The sequence below is a fragment of the Salarias fasciatus genome, chromosome 20 (assembly GCF_902148845.1).
Source record: "Salarias fasciatus chromosome 20, fSalaFa1.1, whole genome shotgun sequence".
In the NCBI taxonomy this organism is placed as follows: Eukaryota; Metazoa; Chordata; class Actinopteri; order Blenniiformes; family Blenniidae; genus Salarias; species Salarias fasciatus.
The window spans coordinates 1,872,436-1,892,888 of record NC_043764.1 but is presented as its reverse complement, the minus strand read 5'-3'; the positions used below and the strand labels follow the sequence as shown (position 1 = coordinate 1,892,888).

The following is a 20,453-nucleotide window of genomic DNA, read 5'->3' as shown; positions in this document are numbered from 1 at the left end:
GGAGGAGGAGCAGGAGCAGGGGGGTTCTGGATCAGAAACGAGACTCGAACCTGGAACGACGACAAAACAAGCCGAAAGGAAAGGCGGACCAGCGACGGCCGTTTGAACGCGCTGAACGTTGCATAAGGATCTCCACTTCAGCCGCTGCTTTTCGTTTTGATTTGAAACTTGATTATCCTTCAGTGACAGTGGTTCCCAACGTGGGGTCCAGGACCCCTCTGGTGGACGGGGTGTTGGAGGTCAGGGAAGGGGGTCCGAGGCTTCACGTCCTCGGAGGTTTTCAGGGAAAAGGAAAAGACACTTTCTACAGTCCAGAATGACCCGGATCCTTCCGTGAACCCCGTGTTAACTGGAATGAACAAATAACGCTATCCAGGAGTCGGTGGTCAAACTCCGGCAGTGAGTTTCAGTACCGCTCCATGAATCCAGACTTTGTTACAGAATCTGGTCGGATTCGTCCGTCTGGGATATTTTCGGCATTCCCGCCATGATCCGAGCTGGAAAGCCGAGGCTCGGTTCTCTGAGGGTTTTGGTCGGGGTTCCATCGGGACCGATCAGCGGTCCGCCCGGGCCGGGCCGGGCCGGGCCGGGCCGGGCCGGGCCGGGCCGAGCCGTCAGAGAGCACAGTGAGGATGGGAGCCGGAGGACAGAAGGACGGCGACCCGGCGTTGGCGCCGCCAGACGCCACGTCATGATTGTACTTCAAAAAAAAAACAAAAATGAATCCTTCAGTCTGAGGCGTCGAACGCGCCTTAATTTAAGAGTCAGACGACCCACCACGACGAGGTCCGGATTAATTCACATATAATGCACTTTCTGAAGAAATGAAACCCTCATGTGAATAATCTGAACTCTGTTTTCACTGCTCTGCGCTAATGCTAATGCTAACTGAGGGAGACTCGCTGTGAATTCAGACTGCGTCTCCATCACATCAATCCCTTCATCATCTCGCAGTTCTGGCCCCCGGCGGCCCCGTGACCCCCCACAGCCTTTGTTTGGACCCGTTTGGCCCACGAGCCTTATGTTTGACCCCTCTGTTCTGTGGCGCCCTCTCCTGACGCCAGGACTCCCTCCTCCTCTTTTTCCTGGGTCGCTTTTTTTCTTGCATATTTCTCCGTCGTCTCATTTCGTGGGGAAGAAAGTGCAATTTCCAAATCGAACTGAAGTGGCGAAGTTTTGAGCGGGTCGGTTTGAGGTGGCGCCCGCCGCGCTAACAGGCTAAAGACTAGCAAATGCTCTGATTATCAACTGCATTGCAAAAAAAACCAAAAAAAAACCCGAAATCAATCTGCCTCCCCTCACGTCTCGCTTGTGGCTGGCGGGAGGATGGCGGGCGGCGGCGGCAGCGGCGGCGGCGCCTCCCGGTAAAAACATGCATATTCAGCCCTCGGCCTTCACTTCACACCCGAGGAACCGGCGCTTCGCTCAAAGTTCAAACAGGGAGCAGAGAAGAAACCAGATAGCACTGTGGGAAACGGTAGGAGGACAAATGTCCAGCAGATATGTGGCTAAAGATGAAATATGTCAACAGAACTCATACAAGCTAGCTGCTAGCCGCTAGGCTAACTTTTCTCTCACTGTTGATAAAGGCAATTCAAAGCTGATGAAGATGAAAAGTACCTCCAGCGCAGTGAAGAACCCGTCGTGGACGACCTGTTAATGTTCTACATTAGGGTGGGGACGGTTAGCCGCCGCTCAGATTAGCTTAAAGCCTGCAGCTCGGCTTCAAACAGAAAGTTCAAGCTTTAAACATGAAGGCAGGTCAGGGGTCAATGATTCCGCCTTCAGCCTCATGAGGCTAAAAAAGCAGTCTGTCAAGTACGACACTCATTCCTCGCTGCTGTGATAGGCTAGCAGCTAGCCGCTAGCAGCTAGCCACTAGCCACTAAGCAGATTTTTGAGTTCCTACCAGACGTCACATTTCCAGGAAAGATTCATCTAAAGCGAAAAATGGAAACTTGACAGGGATGGAGTCTGATTTCTCTAGATCTCCATGGAAACACTTTTTCTTCTGGAAAACAGGTTCCTCGCTGTTTTGATTAGCAGAAAGTTAGCAGCTGGGCTGAGCGGATCGACAGACACGTCCAAGAGCCTGACCGGCTCCGGGATTGAAGGATTACAGATTTGTGTGTGATATGGTTTTCGTACCAGAGGAATAAATGTTGGTGGACTTAAGCTCGTACCTGGACGCTCAGAGAGGCTAGCTAGACGCTAGCTAGAGGCTAGCTAGCCCACGAGCCGCAGCGCAAATTCACCTGAATGTTTGACTCGGTACAGCAGAGGCTGCTGGGTAACGGACATCCAGGAAACAAACATCTAAAAGTCCCTTCAAGTGTCAGGATTTACTTTCATCTGAAACCGTTGGTCGTTGGCTTGTTTCCACCGTGACGGCTGTCCGTCGCCACGGCAACGGGGAAGAAGCCACAAGGACAAAGAAGAGAGGATTCACAGTTAGAAAGTCACATACATGAAGTCAATCAAGCCCTATGAAGCACACGGAAAGAAATCAACCGAGGAGGAGGAGGAGGAGGAGGAAGAGGAAGAGGAAGAAGAAGAGGAGGAGGAGGAGGAGGAGGAAGAGGAGGAGGAGGAGGAGGAGGAGGAGGAGTCAATCCATCCACTGATCTGTCCGTCAGTCGGCGAGGCGCCTGGGTCCGTTGAGGTTTCAGGTTTATGGCAGGTTTGCTTTTTCTTCTTCTTCTTCTTGAGTAGCAGCAGCGACACGAAAGTTCATCAATATAATAATAATAATAATAATAATAATAATAATAATAATGGCCATCTCAGAGTTTAACAGACAAACACAGTAAGACAGAGTAGTCGTAGGTCCATGAAGAAGAGGTCAGAGTAGGTCCAATGATGGGGGCGAGGAAGAGGAGGGGCGAGGAAGAGGGTCAGTGGGGAGGAGGAAGGACGCTGAGGTTTTGTCGGCATTACTTTGTAAAAAGTTGAAGCGAGGAGGTAAAAACACACACGCCTTCAAATCCACTTCCTGAAGAAGAAAACCTCCTGGAGCGGAACCACGCTCTGCGGTTCCGTCGCGTTCCGATTCCTCCAAAGTTCCTTTGTTTTTTTTGTTCCTGTTTTTATTTACAGCAGCTCACAAACAAACACAAAGAAAAGTCTCCAAACGAAAACCTCCGAAGAAGAAGACAGAAAACCAAAGTACCTGGCTTCTGGTGGCGGGAATGTTACCATTCAGTGTGTGTGTGTGTGTGTGTGTGTGTGTGTGTGTGTTGGCAGGTCTGATTGTTTGAGGTATTTCCTGGCGGTCACATGGCGTCTTGGATGCATAAAGACTCAGAGTTGCTCTCTGGGGGAAAGTGCTGCAGAACACGGAGAGCTTATGTACAAGCGAGCAACAACAACCAAACAAACGTTCCTCCTTTCGCTTTTTTTTCCCATTTTTTTCTTAAACCAACCACTTTTTTGCAGTTTTCCAAAACTCTCTGGACCGGAACGTCGTCTCCATGTTTAGTGCTATCTTTTAAGAAAAGTCACAAAAAAGAAAAAAAAAAAAAAAGCCACAAAAATTCACTGGACCCCTTAAAAATGAGAATAAAACGTTCAAACGGCTCCCCAGCAGGAATAACTCCGGAAATGTAGTTTCTTGAAGATTCTCCATCAGGCGCTGAGCGGACGCCTGTCGGGGCTCCAGGAGGGGCGTGGCTCCTCTGATTACGAGCCGCTCCTCCTCTTCTCACTTTTCCCTTCTCAGGCAGAATTGGTGGATTTTGAGGTTTGCGGGAGGATCGTCGGCAAACTTCCTGTCCCGCCAAAATAAAAGCACAAGAAAGTCACAGATTCCCCGAGAGAAGGCAGACGAGGAGAGGCGGAAACCCCTCCGTCGAAAAGGAGGCGGCGGCGTGGTGGACCAACAGAACCGGACCCAGCGGGAGTGTGTGTGTGTGTGTGTGTGTGTGTGTGTGTGTGTGTGTGTGTTTTCAAACGGTTTCAGTTCTGCTGCAGGATGAGGTTCTCCAGCTCGTCCGCCGAGCGCAGCAGGAACGCCGCCGACTCCCGGTATCCGGCGATCAGCTGGCGCACGGCGGTGATCTCCGGCTGGCTGAGCTGGGCGGAGGCTCCGCCGCCGCCGCCGCCGCCCCGCCCGCCCAGGCCGCTGTTGGCGGCGGAGGCGGAGTTAGCGATGTTGGTGGACGTCAGAGACTTCATGCTGAGGTCTGTGGGACCTGCGGACAGGAGGATCACAGTCAGGACCGCGCTCCGCCACCGGCCAAACGCCGTCCTGCACACGCTCAGAGCAAAGCACACACTCAAGGCCTCAGTATACTCCCCCGTCGCCGCCACAGCGTTCCTACGCCGGTAACCCTACGCCGCTACTGAACATATCTTGCTCCTGCGTCAAGGGAACGCCCTCCTCTGCCAAGTCGCTAGCAGTCACAACAACAATGCGGCTTCCGTCGCTCCGGCTTTACCTAGACACAGATCTATAGACATAGATTTCTAGACGTACGTATCTAGACACGCGTGCATTTACCGAACATATATCTGCATATATGACATATCTGGTGACACCGGGCTGTGGAGGAGGAGAGGCTGAGCGGACCGTGATGAAATGTTGGTGAAACTAATGAGCTTTTGGACGATTAAAGCCGTTTGAGGAGCGGCTATACACATAGCCCCGTCTGCTAACAGTGCTAACACCGCTAACAGTATGGGGATGTGCGCCGCTCAATTTTGGATCTAAATTTCTCCCGAAGCACTGTTCGGATCAGAAAAGCATTCCGGGTGAGTTTTACTTTATTCTATAAACAACGCGAAAGCGGACCAATCACAGCCCTCGACGTTCACGTCACCACGCGTCGAAACGACGCAAAGTCACAATTTTCGGGAGGCGCACGTCAAGCCCCGGCGTAGCCCGTCGTAGGGCGACGGCGTAGACGTCGTAGGAACGACGTAGCGGCGACGGGGGAGTATACTGAGGCCTTCAATGGTTCCTGATCTGTCCGACGGAGCCGCAACGGAGCCGCAAAGGAGCCGCAACGGCTAAACAACCCCCAAATTCCACTGCGTCCGTTTGTGCTGCGCTCCGCTCCGTTTTGTCAGAACCCACCGCTCCGCTCCGGTTTGCTCCGCTGCGTCTCTGTTCCGCCGGCCGGAGAAGCGGAGCAGCGCAGCGCTATTTAGCATCGACCTCCAGAAGCTGAGCAGTCTGGGCCACACTGGTGTCTTTCTCTGGACATCCTGGTAGAAAGGACGACTGGGGTCATGTAAAATTTTATGATTCTCCACTTCCAGAATCAGCGTCTCTTCATCCTGGTTGCTGTGCTTCAACACGCTGAATTTCGTGCGACAGGATGTGGACATTAGGGCCTTTCAGAATAAAATGCATGGTCCTGAATAGGCTATGTATTTTGTAGAAAACACGAAATTTAGGGACAATAGCCTGCAAATGGGCCGTATCTGCAGCTGTGGAAACATTCAGAAACGTTCGACTACAGCTTGATTACAGGCAATAAAACTTTAAAGTGTGTTTTAATTTTTGTTTGCCCGCTTTTTAAAGTGTCAGTATGGTATGTCTATTCGTGATACATCTGAAAATTAATGTGAGGACAAATAAACGTCTTTAAACAGTTTAAAGTTTTTAATAAAGACAAAATGATTTTATTTTGTATAAAGCCGGAGGTTGTTGGAGTTCTCTTTCCTGTTTGGTGCATCTGAACTGTGGAATTTTATGCGTACGGAGACCTGACGGACCGGACCGGAGAGAAAAATAGACCTTGGCTCTATTTTGGACTGACGGAGCGGAGCGGAGCGGACCGCACGCAGTGGAATTTGGGGTACTGGATTCGTGTCCGGTCCGTCTCTGCTCCGCCGCGGCAGCAGAGCCGATACGTTTCCATTAAAGCTCGGGTAGACCATGTTGTCCATCACCACTTCTTGTCATACTGAGTGAAACGCTCCTCCCCCCTGGGAGAAGTCAATACATTATGTGGACGGAAAAAGGTGCGGAAAAAATCTGACCACTGTAGCGGCCACAGGAGTGTAAAAACTCCGACCAATCGTCAGGCGCGGACCGCTCTTCAAGAACCAATCAAATCCCTTCTCCGTTCTACCAGCCCCCTGCGTGTACATTTCAGTGGCGTGCACTGGTCCTGGTTCAGAGCGCGTTGCCAAGGCGCTCTCGGCGCTCGCGGCTCGCATGAAAATAGAAGGAAGGGAGCGGCGCGCTGCGCTGCTATGCACGCTGTGTGCGGCAGTCAGAAAGGTTCATAACATTGGAGGCGATCACAAACTCCGTGCGCGCGGCGTTTCCGCGTCCAGTGCGTTCGCTGCCAACGGGAGCTCCTCCAATGGGGTGGGAGCTGGGCGGAGCCTTGGGAGATGCTACATTCGTGCTACATGCTAGTTTTCCAAAATCGCCGACCCGAGCTTTAGAAGCGATGCGCGTTCTCCCGCGGCCTGCACGGCTGCTCTCTGCTCCGCCCGCCTCCGGCACACGGCGAAGACACGCAGAGCTTCTATTTCTGCCGCACGCCCGACCACGGCGCAGCAATTCAGCACGCAGAATATCATGTGGGACAGGAAGTTGAGCACAAACACAAAATAAAACATCCGGAGATGTTTCAAAATAAGATAAACCGACTCGACAACGGAAAAGCGCTGCACCTGGAACATGTCATCAGGGCGGAGACAGACTGCTGTCACAGGTTCAGGCTCACCCCGCTTCGCCATGGAAATACTTCCTGAGCCGTCACGTTTTTTATAAGGACAACCACAGAAAGGACGAGGCGTGGAAAAAAGTTGCCGAAGTTGTTGGTGTGGAGGGTAAATAAATTATATGTTCATATAAAACTTGCATTTAATGATACAGAAAACCATCAGAAACATTGCAATAACTGTCCCAATGCATTTTATTGTTGTGTATTGTTCTGATGATATTGTTAACTAAATTTGAATTAATTACAGTAGAGTAATACTTTTAATGTTACACTTCAATATTTATTCAGCTTTTGAGGGGTGAGATATTTTCAGAGGACAGAAAATGTTTTACGCTGACTAGTGACCAAAGTTTCCTTTCTGTCGCCTGAAAACATTCAATAAAATATTTCTAAAAATGTGAAGGGTGTGCTCTCTTTTATGAGAAAGTGTATTAAACAATTTCTGAGATAAAGCTGTACTATATTCCACAACCGCAACCCAAACTAAAAAAAAGGGTAGTAATAAAATTTCATAGGCTTTTGTAAAAACAAAAACATGATTTAAATGAACAAGCAGACCTGAATAATTACCAGGGTTTCACCGACCCATGCTTGAGGCTGAATCACAATAATCTCCAGTGCAGGAAGATCAGCAGGTCAGCACCAGGTCTTTGTTTGCTGCTACTAATCGTTTGAATGGACGTAGTTATCTGGAAACAGTAAACTTCCACGTCTGTATATCGCGATTATTCATTGCATTGCGAGAGCTGGTTGACCCGCTGCAAGGCGGACCCGGACCCGGGAGATGGAGCCGCAACGGAGGTGTTGGTGTCTGGCCTTTGGGCCTTTTGGTATTATATACACTCACCAGCCACTTTATTAGGCACACCTTGCTAGTACGGTTGGACCCCTTTTGCCTTCAGAACTGCCTTCATCCTTGGTGACAAAGATTCAACAAGGAACTGGAACGTTCCTCAGAGAGTCTGGTCCATATGGACAGGGCAGCATCATGCAGTTGCTGCACATCCATGATGCCAATCTCCTGCTCCACCACGTCCCAGAGGCCTATCGGATGGAGATCTGGTGACTGGAGGCTGTTTGAGTCCAGTGGACTCATGGTCCTGTTCCAGAACCCAGTCTGAGATGATTCACGGCGCGTTCTGCTGGAAGCAGCCGTCAGAAGACGGTCCACCGTGTCACAAAGGGACGGACATGGTCAGCAGGCAGGCTGCGGCGTTGCAACCATGCTCAATCGGTACTAAGGGGTCCACAGAGTGCCAGGAAAACACCCCCCACACCACTACACCCCCACCTCCACCCTGAACCGCTGATACAAGGCAGGACGGATCCATGACGCCAAATTCTGACCCGAATGTCTGAATGTCGCAGCAGAAATCCAGACTCGTCAGACCAGGACACGTTTTTCTAATCTGCTGTAGTCCAGTCTGGGTGAGCCTCAGGTTCCGGGTCTTAGCAGACCGGAGAGGCGTCAACAGGGCGTTTTCGCCGACAGAACCGCCGCTCACCGGATAGTTTCTCTTTTCCGGACCGTTCTCTGTAAACCCCAGCAGATCAGCACTTTCTGAAACACTCAGACCAACAGCTACGCCACGTTCAGAGTCCCTGAAATCACCTTTCCTCCCCGTTCTGATGATCGGTCTGAGCCGCAGCAGATCCGCGTCTGCCGCCTGAATGCACTGAGCTGCTGCCGTGTGATTGGCTGATTTGAAATTTGCGTTCCCGAGCAGTTGGACGGGTGTGCCTAATAAAGGTCGATTCTCGTATGGGTACTCAGTAACAGCAGGAGGCTGGAGTGCAGGTCTGGTACTTGCACTCTTCCTTGAGCGTGCGGTCGGACCGCCTTACCGTTGCTCTGCGCCGCAGCGCCGGTCGTCAGGGAGACGGGATGCTGCATGGCGGCGCTCAGGCCCGGGTAGCTGCGGTAGCCGTAGCTGAGGCCGGCGCCGTTGATGTAGAGCTGAGTGTCCTGGGAGGAGAAGGCCGAGGCGGCCAGCGAGTAGGCGGAGTGAGCGAGGGACGCCGGCTCCCTCAGGCCGCCGCCGCCACTGCTGCCGCCGCCGCCGCCGCCGGACGACTTGTCCAGAGAGATCTGCTCATCCTGCAGGACAGACGAGCAGAAGTCAACTCATTTTGCCTGCTGATGTTCGGCCGCGCTGCACCTGCAGGTGGCGCTAAACGGACGTACGTGGTAGGTCTCCAGCCGCATCCTCTTTGCGGCGTTGCGTGATTCGCTCTCGCAGGCAGCGGCCAAGATGTTTTCAGCCATGGCTGAGGTGAGGTGAGGAGGAGTCGGACGTGTCTGAGGAGGAAAAAAGCAGAATGGAAATATTCAGAACAGACGTCAGTCAGTCCCGACGGAAACTCGACGACGAGGTTTTGATCCTTCAGCTGAACTGGAAGAAAACAACAACAGAAGAAATGAGACGCAGCAACTCGTGAATTTCTCTCAATTCAGGCTGAGAAATGATGAGAAAATCCCAGCAGCCCCGTCTGGAACAAGGACGAGGACACTGAATGTGTATTGTCAAAAAAATATCCGATCATATGTGTCTGTGAAGGCGTCAGAACAGTGTTCAGTGTAATCTGACTTCCCGCCACTGGAGGGCAGCAGAGACATTTCAATAAACTTCCCGGTGACAGAAGCAACCGCCTGTTGCTCAGTCACAGCAAGTCAACCTCCACACTCCGACAGTTCGCTCAGTTCGCCGCTCCCGGTGCACCGAGTGACTTCAGGGAATTTTATCCAGAAAACTGAAAACTATCTGGAAAGTGAAACAAATGAAAAAAGAACAGTGAAGTGCTGAGAACAGGATCACAGCAGGAGGCCATCTCCGTGGCGCCGGAGCAGAGACACGTACTCTTTTTACCGACTCGTCAGCACGAGGCCTGTTGTTAAATGATCTTTTAATTACTTCAGCAGATTGGAGCGATTAATGATCTGCAGCGACAGCGGTGGCGTGGCGTGGCGGCAGCGGTAGCGGCGGTGGCGTGGCGGCAGCGGCGGTGGCGCCCTGCTGCAGGGGACGGCTGGAAAACTCATTCCCTGTCAGTAACGTCACCTGATGCAGCCGCACGTCTCCACCGTGAGGGAGTCGCTGCAGCGGTATCAGGTGAAGACGGCGGGTCGTTTCTATGGCGACGGCCTCTCCACAGCGATGCTAACTGTCCAGATGTTCGTGGAAACTGCAGCCCGGCATTCTCCACGAATACAGACACAACGAATGAATCATGAAACACAACATAACACTGGTTTCCACTTTATGAGCATTTATGGAAGGTTCCCAGTTTCCAGCATTCATGAAGCCTGGAAGTGTTCCGGCTCCACTTGGAGGTTTTATCTGGAACCCAGATAAGGATCAGACTCATCGTGTGGAAACGGTCCGTTGGAACTGTGTGAACTCTAGAGGTGTGTCGACACACACATAAGTGTTGTGTTAGTGTAAATCCATAAAGACTTCTCATTTCATAAAACTTCTTTCTTATAACTTTGACAGTAGTAAAGTCGTCCGATTCCCTTTTTCCCGGCGCTCCCGGTGACGGCGGCGGAGTCGGCAGCGCCGCTGAAACGGCTTCAGGCTGAGATGTGGAATGACGGCCTGTCGGCCTGAAAGCTCTCCGACAGGAAGCCGGCGACCGCCACCAATCGCCCGCCTCCGACAGGAAGCCGGCGCCCGCCACCGATCGCCCGCCTCCGACAGGAAGCCGGCGCCCGCCACCGATCGCCCACCTTCGACAGGAAGCCGGCGCCCGCCACCAATCGCCCGCCTCTGACAGGAAGCCGGCGCCCGCCACCGATCGCCTGCCTCCGACAGGAAGCCGGCGCCCGCCACCGATCGCCCGCCTCCGACAGGAAGTCGGCGCCCGCCACCGATCGCCCGCCTCCGACAGGAAGCCGGCGCCCGCCACCGATCGCCTGCCTCCGACAGGAAGCCGGCGCCCTCCACCGATCGCCCGCCTCCGACAGGAAGCCGGCGCCCGCCACCGATCGCCCGCCTCCGACAGGAAGCCGGCGCCCGCCACCGATCGCCCGCCTCCGACAGGAAGCCGGCGCCCGCCACCGATCACCTTCCTCCACGGCTCACGCTGAAATGGCGACGACAGGCGCTAACGTGTCGTAGGCCGTAGGCAAACCTGAGATTCTTCCCAAACTAACAACCACCAGACATGTTTTGGAAAAAATGTGTCACATTTATGAATGAAGCGTCCGACCCCGCCATTTTGACACCTGCCTCACTGATTTGGATAAAGTCTGGACAGTTGCAGATACACCGACCAACCATCCAACCATCCAACCAACCAACCAACCAACCAAACCAGGGTCCTCAAATACAAATCTTGAAGGTCCACATTTGTGTTTTTCCACACAAGCATGGGTCCATTGATTAATGTCGGTCAAGTTCAAGGCAGGTTGAAGGTGCGGTCCGTCCCGTCTTGCTAGCAGCATGCACGCTCTCTCAGCCAATCAGCACATCGTTGTCATAGAGATGACAGCCCATAATATCCTGTCACCCAGGCAACAGCCAATCAGTGCTGTCTTCCTGTCTTCTCAAACACACACATGCATGCACGTACACACACGCACACACACAGCACGCAGCGCGCTGCGCGTAGAGCATACAGAGATTGAATACAACAGAAGTGGGAACATGACAGATATTTGACTAAAAATGAAACAAAAATTAGCGATAGAATACTAGCGCATAGCGATAGATCGGTGATTAATAAAAATAATATGTTTAAAAAAAGATTTTTTTTCTTTTTTTGTGGAAAAGTGCCATTTGCCCTGGGTCCGCTGCGAGGTGTGCCACGGTCCGGTCGTGGACCGCGGTCTGCTAATTGAGGAACCCGGAACCAAACCGACCAACCAACCAACCAAACAATCAACCAAACCGACCAACCAACCGACCAACCAACCAACCAACCAACCAACCAACCAAACAATCAACCAAACCGACCAACCAACCAACCAACCAACCAACCAAACAATCAACCAAACCGACCAACCAACCAAACAATCAACCAAACCGACCAACCAACCAACCAAACAATCAACCAAACCGACCAACCAACCAACCAAACAATCAACCAAACCGACCAACCAACCGACCAACCAACCAACCAAACAATCAACCAAACCGACCAACCAACCAACCAAACAATCAACCAAACCGACCAACCAACCAACCAACCAACCAACCAACCGACCAACCAAACAACCAACCAACCAACCAACCAACCAAACAACCAACCAACCAACCAACCAACCAACCAACCAACCAACCAACCAACCAAACAATCAACCAACCAACCAACCAACCAACCAACCAACCAACCAACCAAACAATCAACCAAACCAACCAACCAACCAAACAACCAAACCAAATCAAACAGCCAACTAACCAATGAACCAAATCAACCAAACCGAACCGAGCGTCACTTGCAGGGCCTATCTCTGTACCTCCATGCCGTTCTTCTTCATTCGGCGGCAGGATTTGAGGTAGGTGCGGATGCGCTTGCGGGCGCGTTCCTGGAACTCGGGGAACTGTCTGCTGCAGGACTCGATGATGGCCTGGATCTTCTCCTTGGGCTGCTTGGAGATCGGCACCATCCGATCCAGGTTCTCATCCACAAACAGACGCACGAACATCTGCAAATCAAAACAGTTCCTGTGTTTTCTGTGTGAACCTGTAAAAGATCTTCAAGTACAAAGAAAACAATCGTACTTTAGTTGAAAACAAACTAAGCGGCTGTCGGTCTAAGCTAACGTGTATTTAGAGCTGCTAATGCTGCAAATACATCCTAATGCTAATACTACTCCCAGTGGGACACCTGCCATGACAACGAGTTAGTTTATGACGAGTGAGATGCTTCTCTCATAAAAGGATTCCAGTAACTTCCATCTTTGGCTAATGCTAAGCTAACGTCAAGGTTACAAGGCTAGGCAAGTCAGACACAGAGACACATCGAGACGCCGTGACTCACGTTGAAGGCCTTTAACCTCTCCGGGTCTACTCCCTCCGTGTCGTTGATCTTGTCGTTGTCGTCGTGGTCATCGTGGTCGTCGTCGTCGTCGTCCGCGGCGACCTGGCTGCCGTGGCGCCCCGTGGTCAAGTCCTCGGCGCCCAGCTCCATCTTCACGCTGTCGTAGCTGCCGCCCGAGCTGTACTGCGGCGACTGAAGACAGACGGAGGAGATCGTCACTTCCAGCGTCCATCGCTGCTGGTTCCAGGTCGTTCACCCAATGTTTCAATTCAGAACGGCAAACTTTCACTTTTCGTCTGCTGCTCACACGACGAAACACTGCAAGAGAAACTCAATGTGCGAAGCACAGACAGGAACAACGGAGGATTCCAGAGGGGGAAGGCTGCTCGCTCTTATAGGAGGGAGGATGGGTGGATGGATGGATGGATGGATGGATGGATGGATGGATGGATGCACGCATTAATTATAGGATGAATGGACGGATGAATGGATGGACGACAGATGGATGGATGAATGCATGCATTAATTAATGGATGAATGGATGGATGGATGATGGATGGATGTAATAATGGATGGAGGGAGCTGCTGCTGGCCCTCTCCCGGTCGTCCATTGAGAGCCTGCTGACCTGCTGCATCTCCACCTGGTCCGGGAGCTGCACCGAGGCAGACCGAGGGAGGCTGAGAGGACAGTCCAGGCTGCCCTCTCCCCTCCCTGATGGACGTGTCCTCCACCCGGGTCCTCAGCAGAGCTCTAACGTCAGGACAGGTCCCACCGCGGTGCCAGCTGTTCGACCTGCTGCCCTCTGGCAGGCGCTACAGGTGCATTAACACTAAAACAAACAGACTGAAAACAGCTTCTTCCCAGAGCCGTCACCATCCTGAACTCGGATTTACAACGACCTGGCCACTGATGCTGTGATATTTATGCCTGCCACTGCGGCTGCTGCTACTTTTTATGTATTATTTATGCTCTTTTTTAATTTATTATATTTGCACTGAAGGAGAAGCTCTCCAATGTCGTTGTACTTTTGCATAATGACAATAAATGCTATTCTGATTCTGATTCTGATTCTGATTCTGATTCTGAATGGATGGACGACAGCTGGATGGATGAATGCATGCATTAATCAATGGATGGATGGATGATAGATGTATGACTGATAGAATTATAGATGGATGGATGGACAAACTGATGGACTGGTGGATTAATGAATGGATGAATGGATAGAATAAGTGAAGAATGGATGCATGGATGGTTGGACTGGATTTATGGATGACAGATGAACGGACGGACTGATGAACGGATGGATTAATGAATGGATGGATGGGTGGGTGGGTGGATGGATGATACAGACTCTCTCCATCCTGGAAACCACAGCTCCTCTTCTACCACTTCACCCAGCTGACGGTCATCCAGGCGTGAGGTGAATCCCAGCGGATCCAGCACAGATCACCAGATCACCAGATCACCACTTCATCAAAAGTCAGAGAGACGCTCATTCCAGCCGGCAGCAGTTAAAAGTTCCAGATCCATCCCAGTGTCTCTGGCAGCTGCAGCAGCTGAGAGGCCGGAGGACGTGGAAACGACTGACGCAAGAGCAAACCACTGCACCACCTCGCCCACTCCAGCTAACTACCTGCTCCTCAGGCGCCGCGACTAGTTAAAGGTGATCAATAACCAATCTTCTGTTCAGGGGGACTGTTGCCATGGTAACAGGAGCATTGGACTTTTCTGATATCAGGTATCTGAATGATACTCTGCAACGTGACAACGAGAGGCAGGACGGCGTGGAGCGGCGCCCACGACTTGGGGGGGGGGGGTTGCAGCGGCGTGGAGCGACAGCCACCATGACGCCCACGACTGGGGGGGGAGCAGCGTCTCAGGACGGAAAGCGTGGACGGACTGTTTGGTCTTGACTTCGTTTGTTTGCGCGAGCGCTGTACGGCACCGCACGCCGACCGTCTGCCGGTAACACGTTCCCTTCAAGGCCGCCGCCGCCGCCGCGCTTTGTTCCCCAGACTCGGCTATTCAGCTCGCCACAAAGACGGCGAGAGGAGGGAAGGACGAGGCGTCTCCTCGCTCTCACCTCCATCTTTTCATTTCCTGACTCCATTTGGCGGCGAGCTGCTTTCACCGTTTCACAAAGCTGCTGCTGGAACACTGAAACTGCAGCAGCTTCGCGCTTTATTCTCACTCTGTGCTGCATCGCCGTGTGCGGGAAGAAAATGGCGCCGGGCGAAAGAGAAACGCAGCACAGAGACGTTTTGTTGGTGATTTTTCCTTTCAGGTGTAACGAGGAAGAAATCTGCTGTAAAATAATGACAATCGTTCCACTCCGCCGCCTGCTGCTGAGGAAACATTCGCTTTGAACAACCTGATCCAGAGTTCATCTCCAGACTGTGAGCTACGGAGCACAACAGCTTGAGTGGGCGGGGCTAGGCTGTCACCACTTCCTGGTTCCACAGCCAATCATATGTGAGTTCCCGAGGTTCCCAACAGACAGCGCAGCAACCCCTGGTTTTAGTCTGCAATGGTGGACCTGTCCTCACCTGTCCTCACCTGTCCACACCTGTCCTCACCTGTCCACACCTGTCCTCACCTGTCCTCACCTGTCCACACCTGTCCTCACCTGTCCACACCTGTCCTCACCTGTCCACACCTGTCCACACCTGTCCTCACCTGTCCACACCTGTCCTCACCTGTCCACACCTGTCCTCACCTGTCCACACCTGTCCACACCTGTCCTCACCTGTCCACACCTGTCCTCACCTGTCCACACCTGTCCTCACCTGTCCACACCTGTCCACACCTGTCCACACCTGTCCTCACCTGTCCACACCTGTCCACACCTGTCCTCACCTGTCCACACCTGTCCACACCTGTCCTCACCTGTCCACACCTGTCCTCACCTGTCCACACCTGTCCTCACCTGTCCTCACCTGTCCACACCTGTCCACACCTGTCCACACCTGTCCAGACAGACCTGTCCTGGCGCACCGAGAGCTGGGATTGGCTCCAGACTCTGCAACCCGTCTCTGGATGAGGCGGTATGGAGGACGGACGGGTGTCTGGGTGAGACTGGGACTCGGAACCGGGTCCAGCTCCACGGAGGCGGTTCTGGTCGTTTATGGAGTTTCAACATTGAAATAAGATCAAACTGCGGTGACTCGTGAACCTGAAGACGAGTGAGGAGGCGTCAGAGGACGAGGTCTCACCTTGCCCCCGTAGTCCCTGCCGTCCCGGTCCAGGCGCAGCTCGGCGGCGTGCGGCAGGGAGTGTGTGTTGGGCGTGTGCACATTGTGCGCGTGGGGGGCGTGCGTGTGCGGCAGAGGCAGCGGCAGCGCCGGGTGCGGCGTCAGCGGGTTCTTGGCGGCCAGCGGGTACTTCCTGCGGAGCTCCTCGGGCGCGTTGGGGTGCAGCGCGCCGAGCAGCGCCGCCGCCGCCGCCGACACGGTGACGGGCAGGTGGGAGGGGGGGAGGGGCGGCCGCTGCGGCGGCGCCTCGCTCAGGTTGACCGGCTGCTGGTCCTCGCACGAGGACGACGAGGACGTGGGCGTGCTGAAGTCCAGCGGGGCGGGGCCGCCGTTACCGTTGATGACCTCCGTTTCCCTGACGACGGCGCCGTCCACCACGGCGGAGGAGGGGGGGGTGAGGGCGGGGAGGCCGTTCCCGCTGCCGCTCTCCGACGACGAGTCGTCTGCAAGAAGAGACCGAACCACAGGTCAGACCTCCGGACGGTGACCTCTGACCTCAACAGGAGGGAACGAACCCGGCTCATCATCATCATCATCATCATCATCATCATCATCATCATCATCATCATCATCATCATCATCAACTCCGTCCTATCAGATCCAGGTCAAGGTTTATAAAAATCTGACAATGGAAAAAGAATTGTTGATATTCCATCCATCCATCCATCCATCCATCCATCCATTCATTCATTCCCCACCATCCATCCATCCATCCATCATCCAACCATCCATCCATACATCGCCCATCCATATATCTATCCATCATCCATCAGTCATCCATCCATCCATCCATCCATCCACTGAGGTCTCGGTTGGCTCTCATCCCCAGAAGAAGCTCTAACCCTCTGGAGGATCAGTGGACCTTGTCGTCCTGTATGTACCGGTGATGCCCAGCAGGGGGCATTCTCCCCTCATGTCAGCTGACCTCCTGTGCTCTGAGCCTCTGCCGGGTCACATTTCGCTGCGTCGTTCTCTAAAACTCGGCGTTTAATCAACTCAGTCCCAGGAAGCTGGACCGGCGTCGGCTGAGCAGTGCTATCGCTTTCCGGAGGAGAATCCTCCTCAAGTCACATTTAACCGCAGAAATCGCGCCGCCATGTGAAGGTGAGGATGAGGAAATGAAGGAGGAAGCCTCCTCTCAGCTGGAGAGAAACTGGGGAGCGGTTAACGTCTGGTGCAGCTCGGAGGAGGAAACATCAGCTGAGAGCAAAATACAAACCACAGCCGTCAGAGTGGAAGAAGAAAACCAGAGACGCAGCGCGTTGCTGCAACGAACCAGAGTCTAGGAAGAGACACGGCGATTCAAACTCCTGCTGCTTTCAGCCTTCATCACACCGAACAAGTGACTGAGCTCTCAAGCACCGTTACCGGCAACTTCAGGAAGTCATGGAGACAAAACAGAGCAACCGAGCAAACACCAGTCGTTTGGGTGGAGCTCATCAAATCCTCTGAAGTGGAGACTCAGTTTGATCCAATTAGTTTTTTTTTTTTTATCATTGTTTTCCATAAAATTTTAGCAATATGTCAAATTCCTCACTTTTATTTCCTCCATTTGATTAAATTGTTTCTGTATTTTATCTGAATTCCACATTTCAGCCTGTTTGTGTCCAGGTTGATTCGGCCGCCGTCTCTCCGTCCGATCCCGACTCTTCCTGATGTTTCCCTGCTGCAGCAGCGCCGACGTCGCTCCTCTCCTCCTCCTCTGTCCTCCTCTCCTCCTCCTTCCTCCTCTCCTCCTCCTCTCCTCCTCTGTCCTCCTCTCCTCCTCTGTCCTCCTCTCCTCCTCCTCTGTCCTCCTCTCCTCCTCTGCTCCTCTCTCCTCTGTTTCTCTTCAGGACGACTAAACGAGTGATCGCAGAATAAATGGTTTGTGTCAAACAGGCAGGCAGGACGGACGCCTGTCCCCCCGACTGCTCTTTATCAGCCTGGATGGAGTACAGACACACACACACACACACACACACACACACACACACACACACACACACACACACACACACACACACAGAAACAGAGGCCAGTGAGGAATCTGGTTAATCTGCGGCTCCTCTGAATCAGAGCTTCCTGACGCCGTTTGGGAGAAACGGGAGCATGAAAGTGGACGAGGCAGAGCGTGGAGACCGGATGAACGGGCTGAAATGAAAACGAGCGAAACGAGGGATGGAGGGGCGGAGGGGGGGGGGAGGGGGAGGAGGCGGAGTCCAAACCTCTGCATGGAGAGCCGGGATGTGAAGGCATCGAGAGAGGAGGAAGGAAAGAGGTCAGGATGGGGGGAGGAGGAGGGGGGTCATGGCTGCAGGGTGGGGGCAGGAGGGGGAGGGGAGGCTGGATGGAGACGGGAATGAAGGGGGGAGGGGAGCCGAGAGGCTGAGGCAGAGGGACGAACACGTGGGAGATGCTTTCTGTGTCTCGGCTCCCATTTCCATCCATCGGTCCCGGTTCAGCATCTTCCTGATTGAGTTCCCGTCACGTCTGTTACGCTATTACTGATAGCAGGAATCAACCAGGAATCAACAAGAAATCAACCAGGAATCAACAAGAAATCAACAAGAAATCAACCAGGAATCAACAAGAAATCAACCAGGAATCAACCAGAAATCAGCCAGAAATCAACCAGGAATTAACAAGAAATCAACCAGGAATCAAGCAGGAATCAACAAGAAGTCAACCAGGAATCAACAAGAAATCAACCAGGAATCAACAAGAAAATCAACCAGGAATCAACAAGAAATCAACCAGGAATCAACAAGAAAATCAACCAGGAATCAACAAGAAATCAACTAGGAATCAACAAGAAATCAATAAGGAATCAAGAAGAAATCGATAAGGAATCAACAAGAAATCAACCAGGAATCAATAAGAAATCAACCAGAAATCAACCAGGAATCAATAAGAAATCAACCAGAAACCAATAAGAAATCAACCAGGAATCAACCAGGAATCAATAAGAAATCAACCAGGAATTAACAAGAAATCAACCAGGAATCAACCAGGAATCAACCAGGAATCAATAAGAAATCAACCAGGAATCAAGCAGGAATCAACCAGAAATCAACCAGGAATCAACAAGAAATCAACGAGAAATCAACCAGGAATCAAGCAGGAATCAACCAGAAATCAACAAGAAATCAACCAGGAATCAACCAGGAATCAACCAGGAATCAATAAGAAATCAACCAGGAATCAAGCAGGAATCAACCAGAAATCAACAAGAAATCAACCAGGAATCAACCAGGAATCAACCAGAAATCCATCAGAAATGAATCATTCAGAAATCAGTCCCAAACTGTTGGAGGTCGTCCAGACCACCAGAGGATCAGCGATCTGCAGATTCTCCAATAATAACGAGAAGGTCGAAGGTCAGACGGACTGGGAAAGAGAGTCGTTACAACCCAACTAGTTAACCAGAGAGTTAACCAGCTACACAACCAGCAACTGAACTAGAAGCCTAATCAGAAACTTAACCAGCAACTTAACTAGAACCTTCACCAGAAGCCTACTCAGCACTCCACCAGCAGTTGAATTAGCAACTTAACCAGCAACTTAACCAGCAGCTTAACCAGCAGCTTATTAATCAGTTGTCTGTCTCCGACGTAGTGGAGACAGACTGTCAGTAGCCTCCACCCTGGTCTGTCTCTGGGTTTGGCCGGTCCTGGTTACCGGGTTCTGGTTTGGCCAGTCCTGGTTACCGGGTTCTGGTTTGGCCGGTCCTGGTTACCGGGTTCTGGTTTGGCCGGTCCTGGTTACCGGGTTCTGGTTTGGCCGGTCCTGGTTACCGGGTTCTGGTTTGGTTGGTTCCGGAAACTAGAGTTATTCTGAAGAGACATCAGAACATTTGCTACAGTTCCAGGTTCCATCGATACGACTCGGAGCCTCCAGGTCAAGGTGAAGGTCAAGGTCAAGGGGGCATCAGTGGTACCTGAAGGGGGATTAGTTCCTCAGTAACAGGAGAAGAAATCCTGCTGAAAGGTTTGGGTTCAAACATCAATTCTACATGACAGAGACTCAACTAAGAACCAGCAAGTACCACCAGGACCAGGACGAGAACCAGCAGCAGGACCTGGACCAGGACTAGGAATAGGACCAGGACCGGACCAGGAGCAGTCCTTCTGTCTTTGTCCCGTTGGGTTAAACTGTCCCCCAGAACTCAGTCAGTGGTTTGTGGTTCCACAAGCAGACGTGTCAGCGGCTCCTGGATGTGGTTCCTGATGATGGTTCCTCAGTCTGGAACACGGAGTCCGTCCAGGTCTCAGTCTGCTGCTTTAGAACCACATCGTCTGTCCCGTCAGTGACAGATAAAGACGTCTTTATGCCTGCTGGGAGCCGCACTCCACCACAGGGACGGCACGGAACGCTAACTGGATTACACACACACACACACACACACACACACACACACACACACACACACACACACTGCAGGATGGAGAGGCCAGGTTCAGCCGGGACACGGCCCAGTGTCAGTGCTGCCCCCCAAGGTCACGGCGCTCCCGTCCCGCGGGTGATTGGTGTGTCCTATAGGGGGACGGGCAT

General features: G+C 52.4%; 1 protein-coding gene across 1 annotated transcript; it reads right to left on the bottom strand.

Moving 5' to 3' along the window:
- Window positions 1-3,904: 3,904 nt before the first annotated feature.
- Window positions 3,905-16,835, bottom strand: LOC115408309 (nucleolar protein 4-like). The gene is made up of 7 exons (XM_030118993.1): window positions 16,802-16,835; window positions 15,882-16,363; window positions 12,666-12,857; window positions 12,142-12,330; window positions 8,869-8,982; window positions 8,529-8,781; window positions 3,905-4,190 (listed from the first exon to the last, which is right to left on the bottom strand). The coding sequence occupies exons 1-7, from the start codon at window positions 16,833-16,835 to the stop codon at window positions 3,955-3,957; spliced, it is 1,500 nt and encodes a 499-aa protein (XP_029974853.1). The 3' UTR covers window positions 3,905-3,954.
- Between the last annotated feature and the right edge of the window lie 3,618 nt (window positions 16,836-20,453).

Coding starts and splice junctions, on each gene's coding strand:
- LOC115408309 (XM_030118993.1), bottom strand. CDS start 16,835: ATGAGGGGAGAATGCCCCCTGCTGGGCATCACCG. Junction 12,858..15,881: donor GCAGGGACTACGGGGGCAAG/GTGAGACCTCGT, acceptor GTCTGTCTTCAG/TCGCCGCAGTACAGCTCGGG. Junction 8,782..8,868: donor TGCGGCTGGAGACCTACCAC/GTACGTCCGTTT, acceptor TCTGTCCTGCAG/GATGAGCAGATCTCTCTGGA.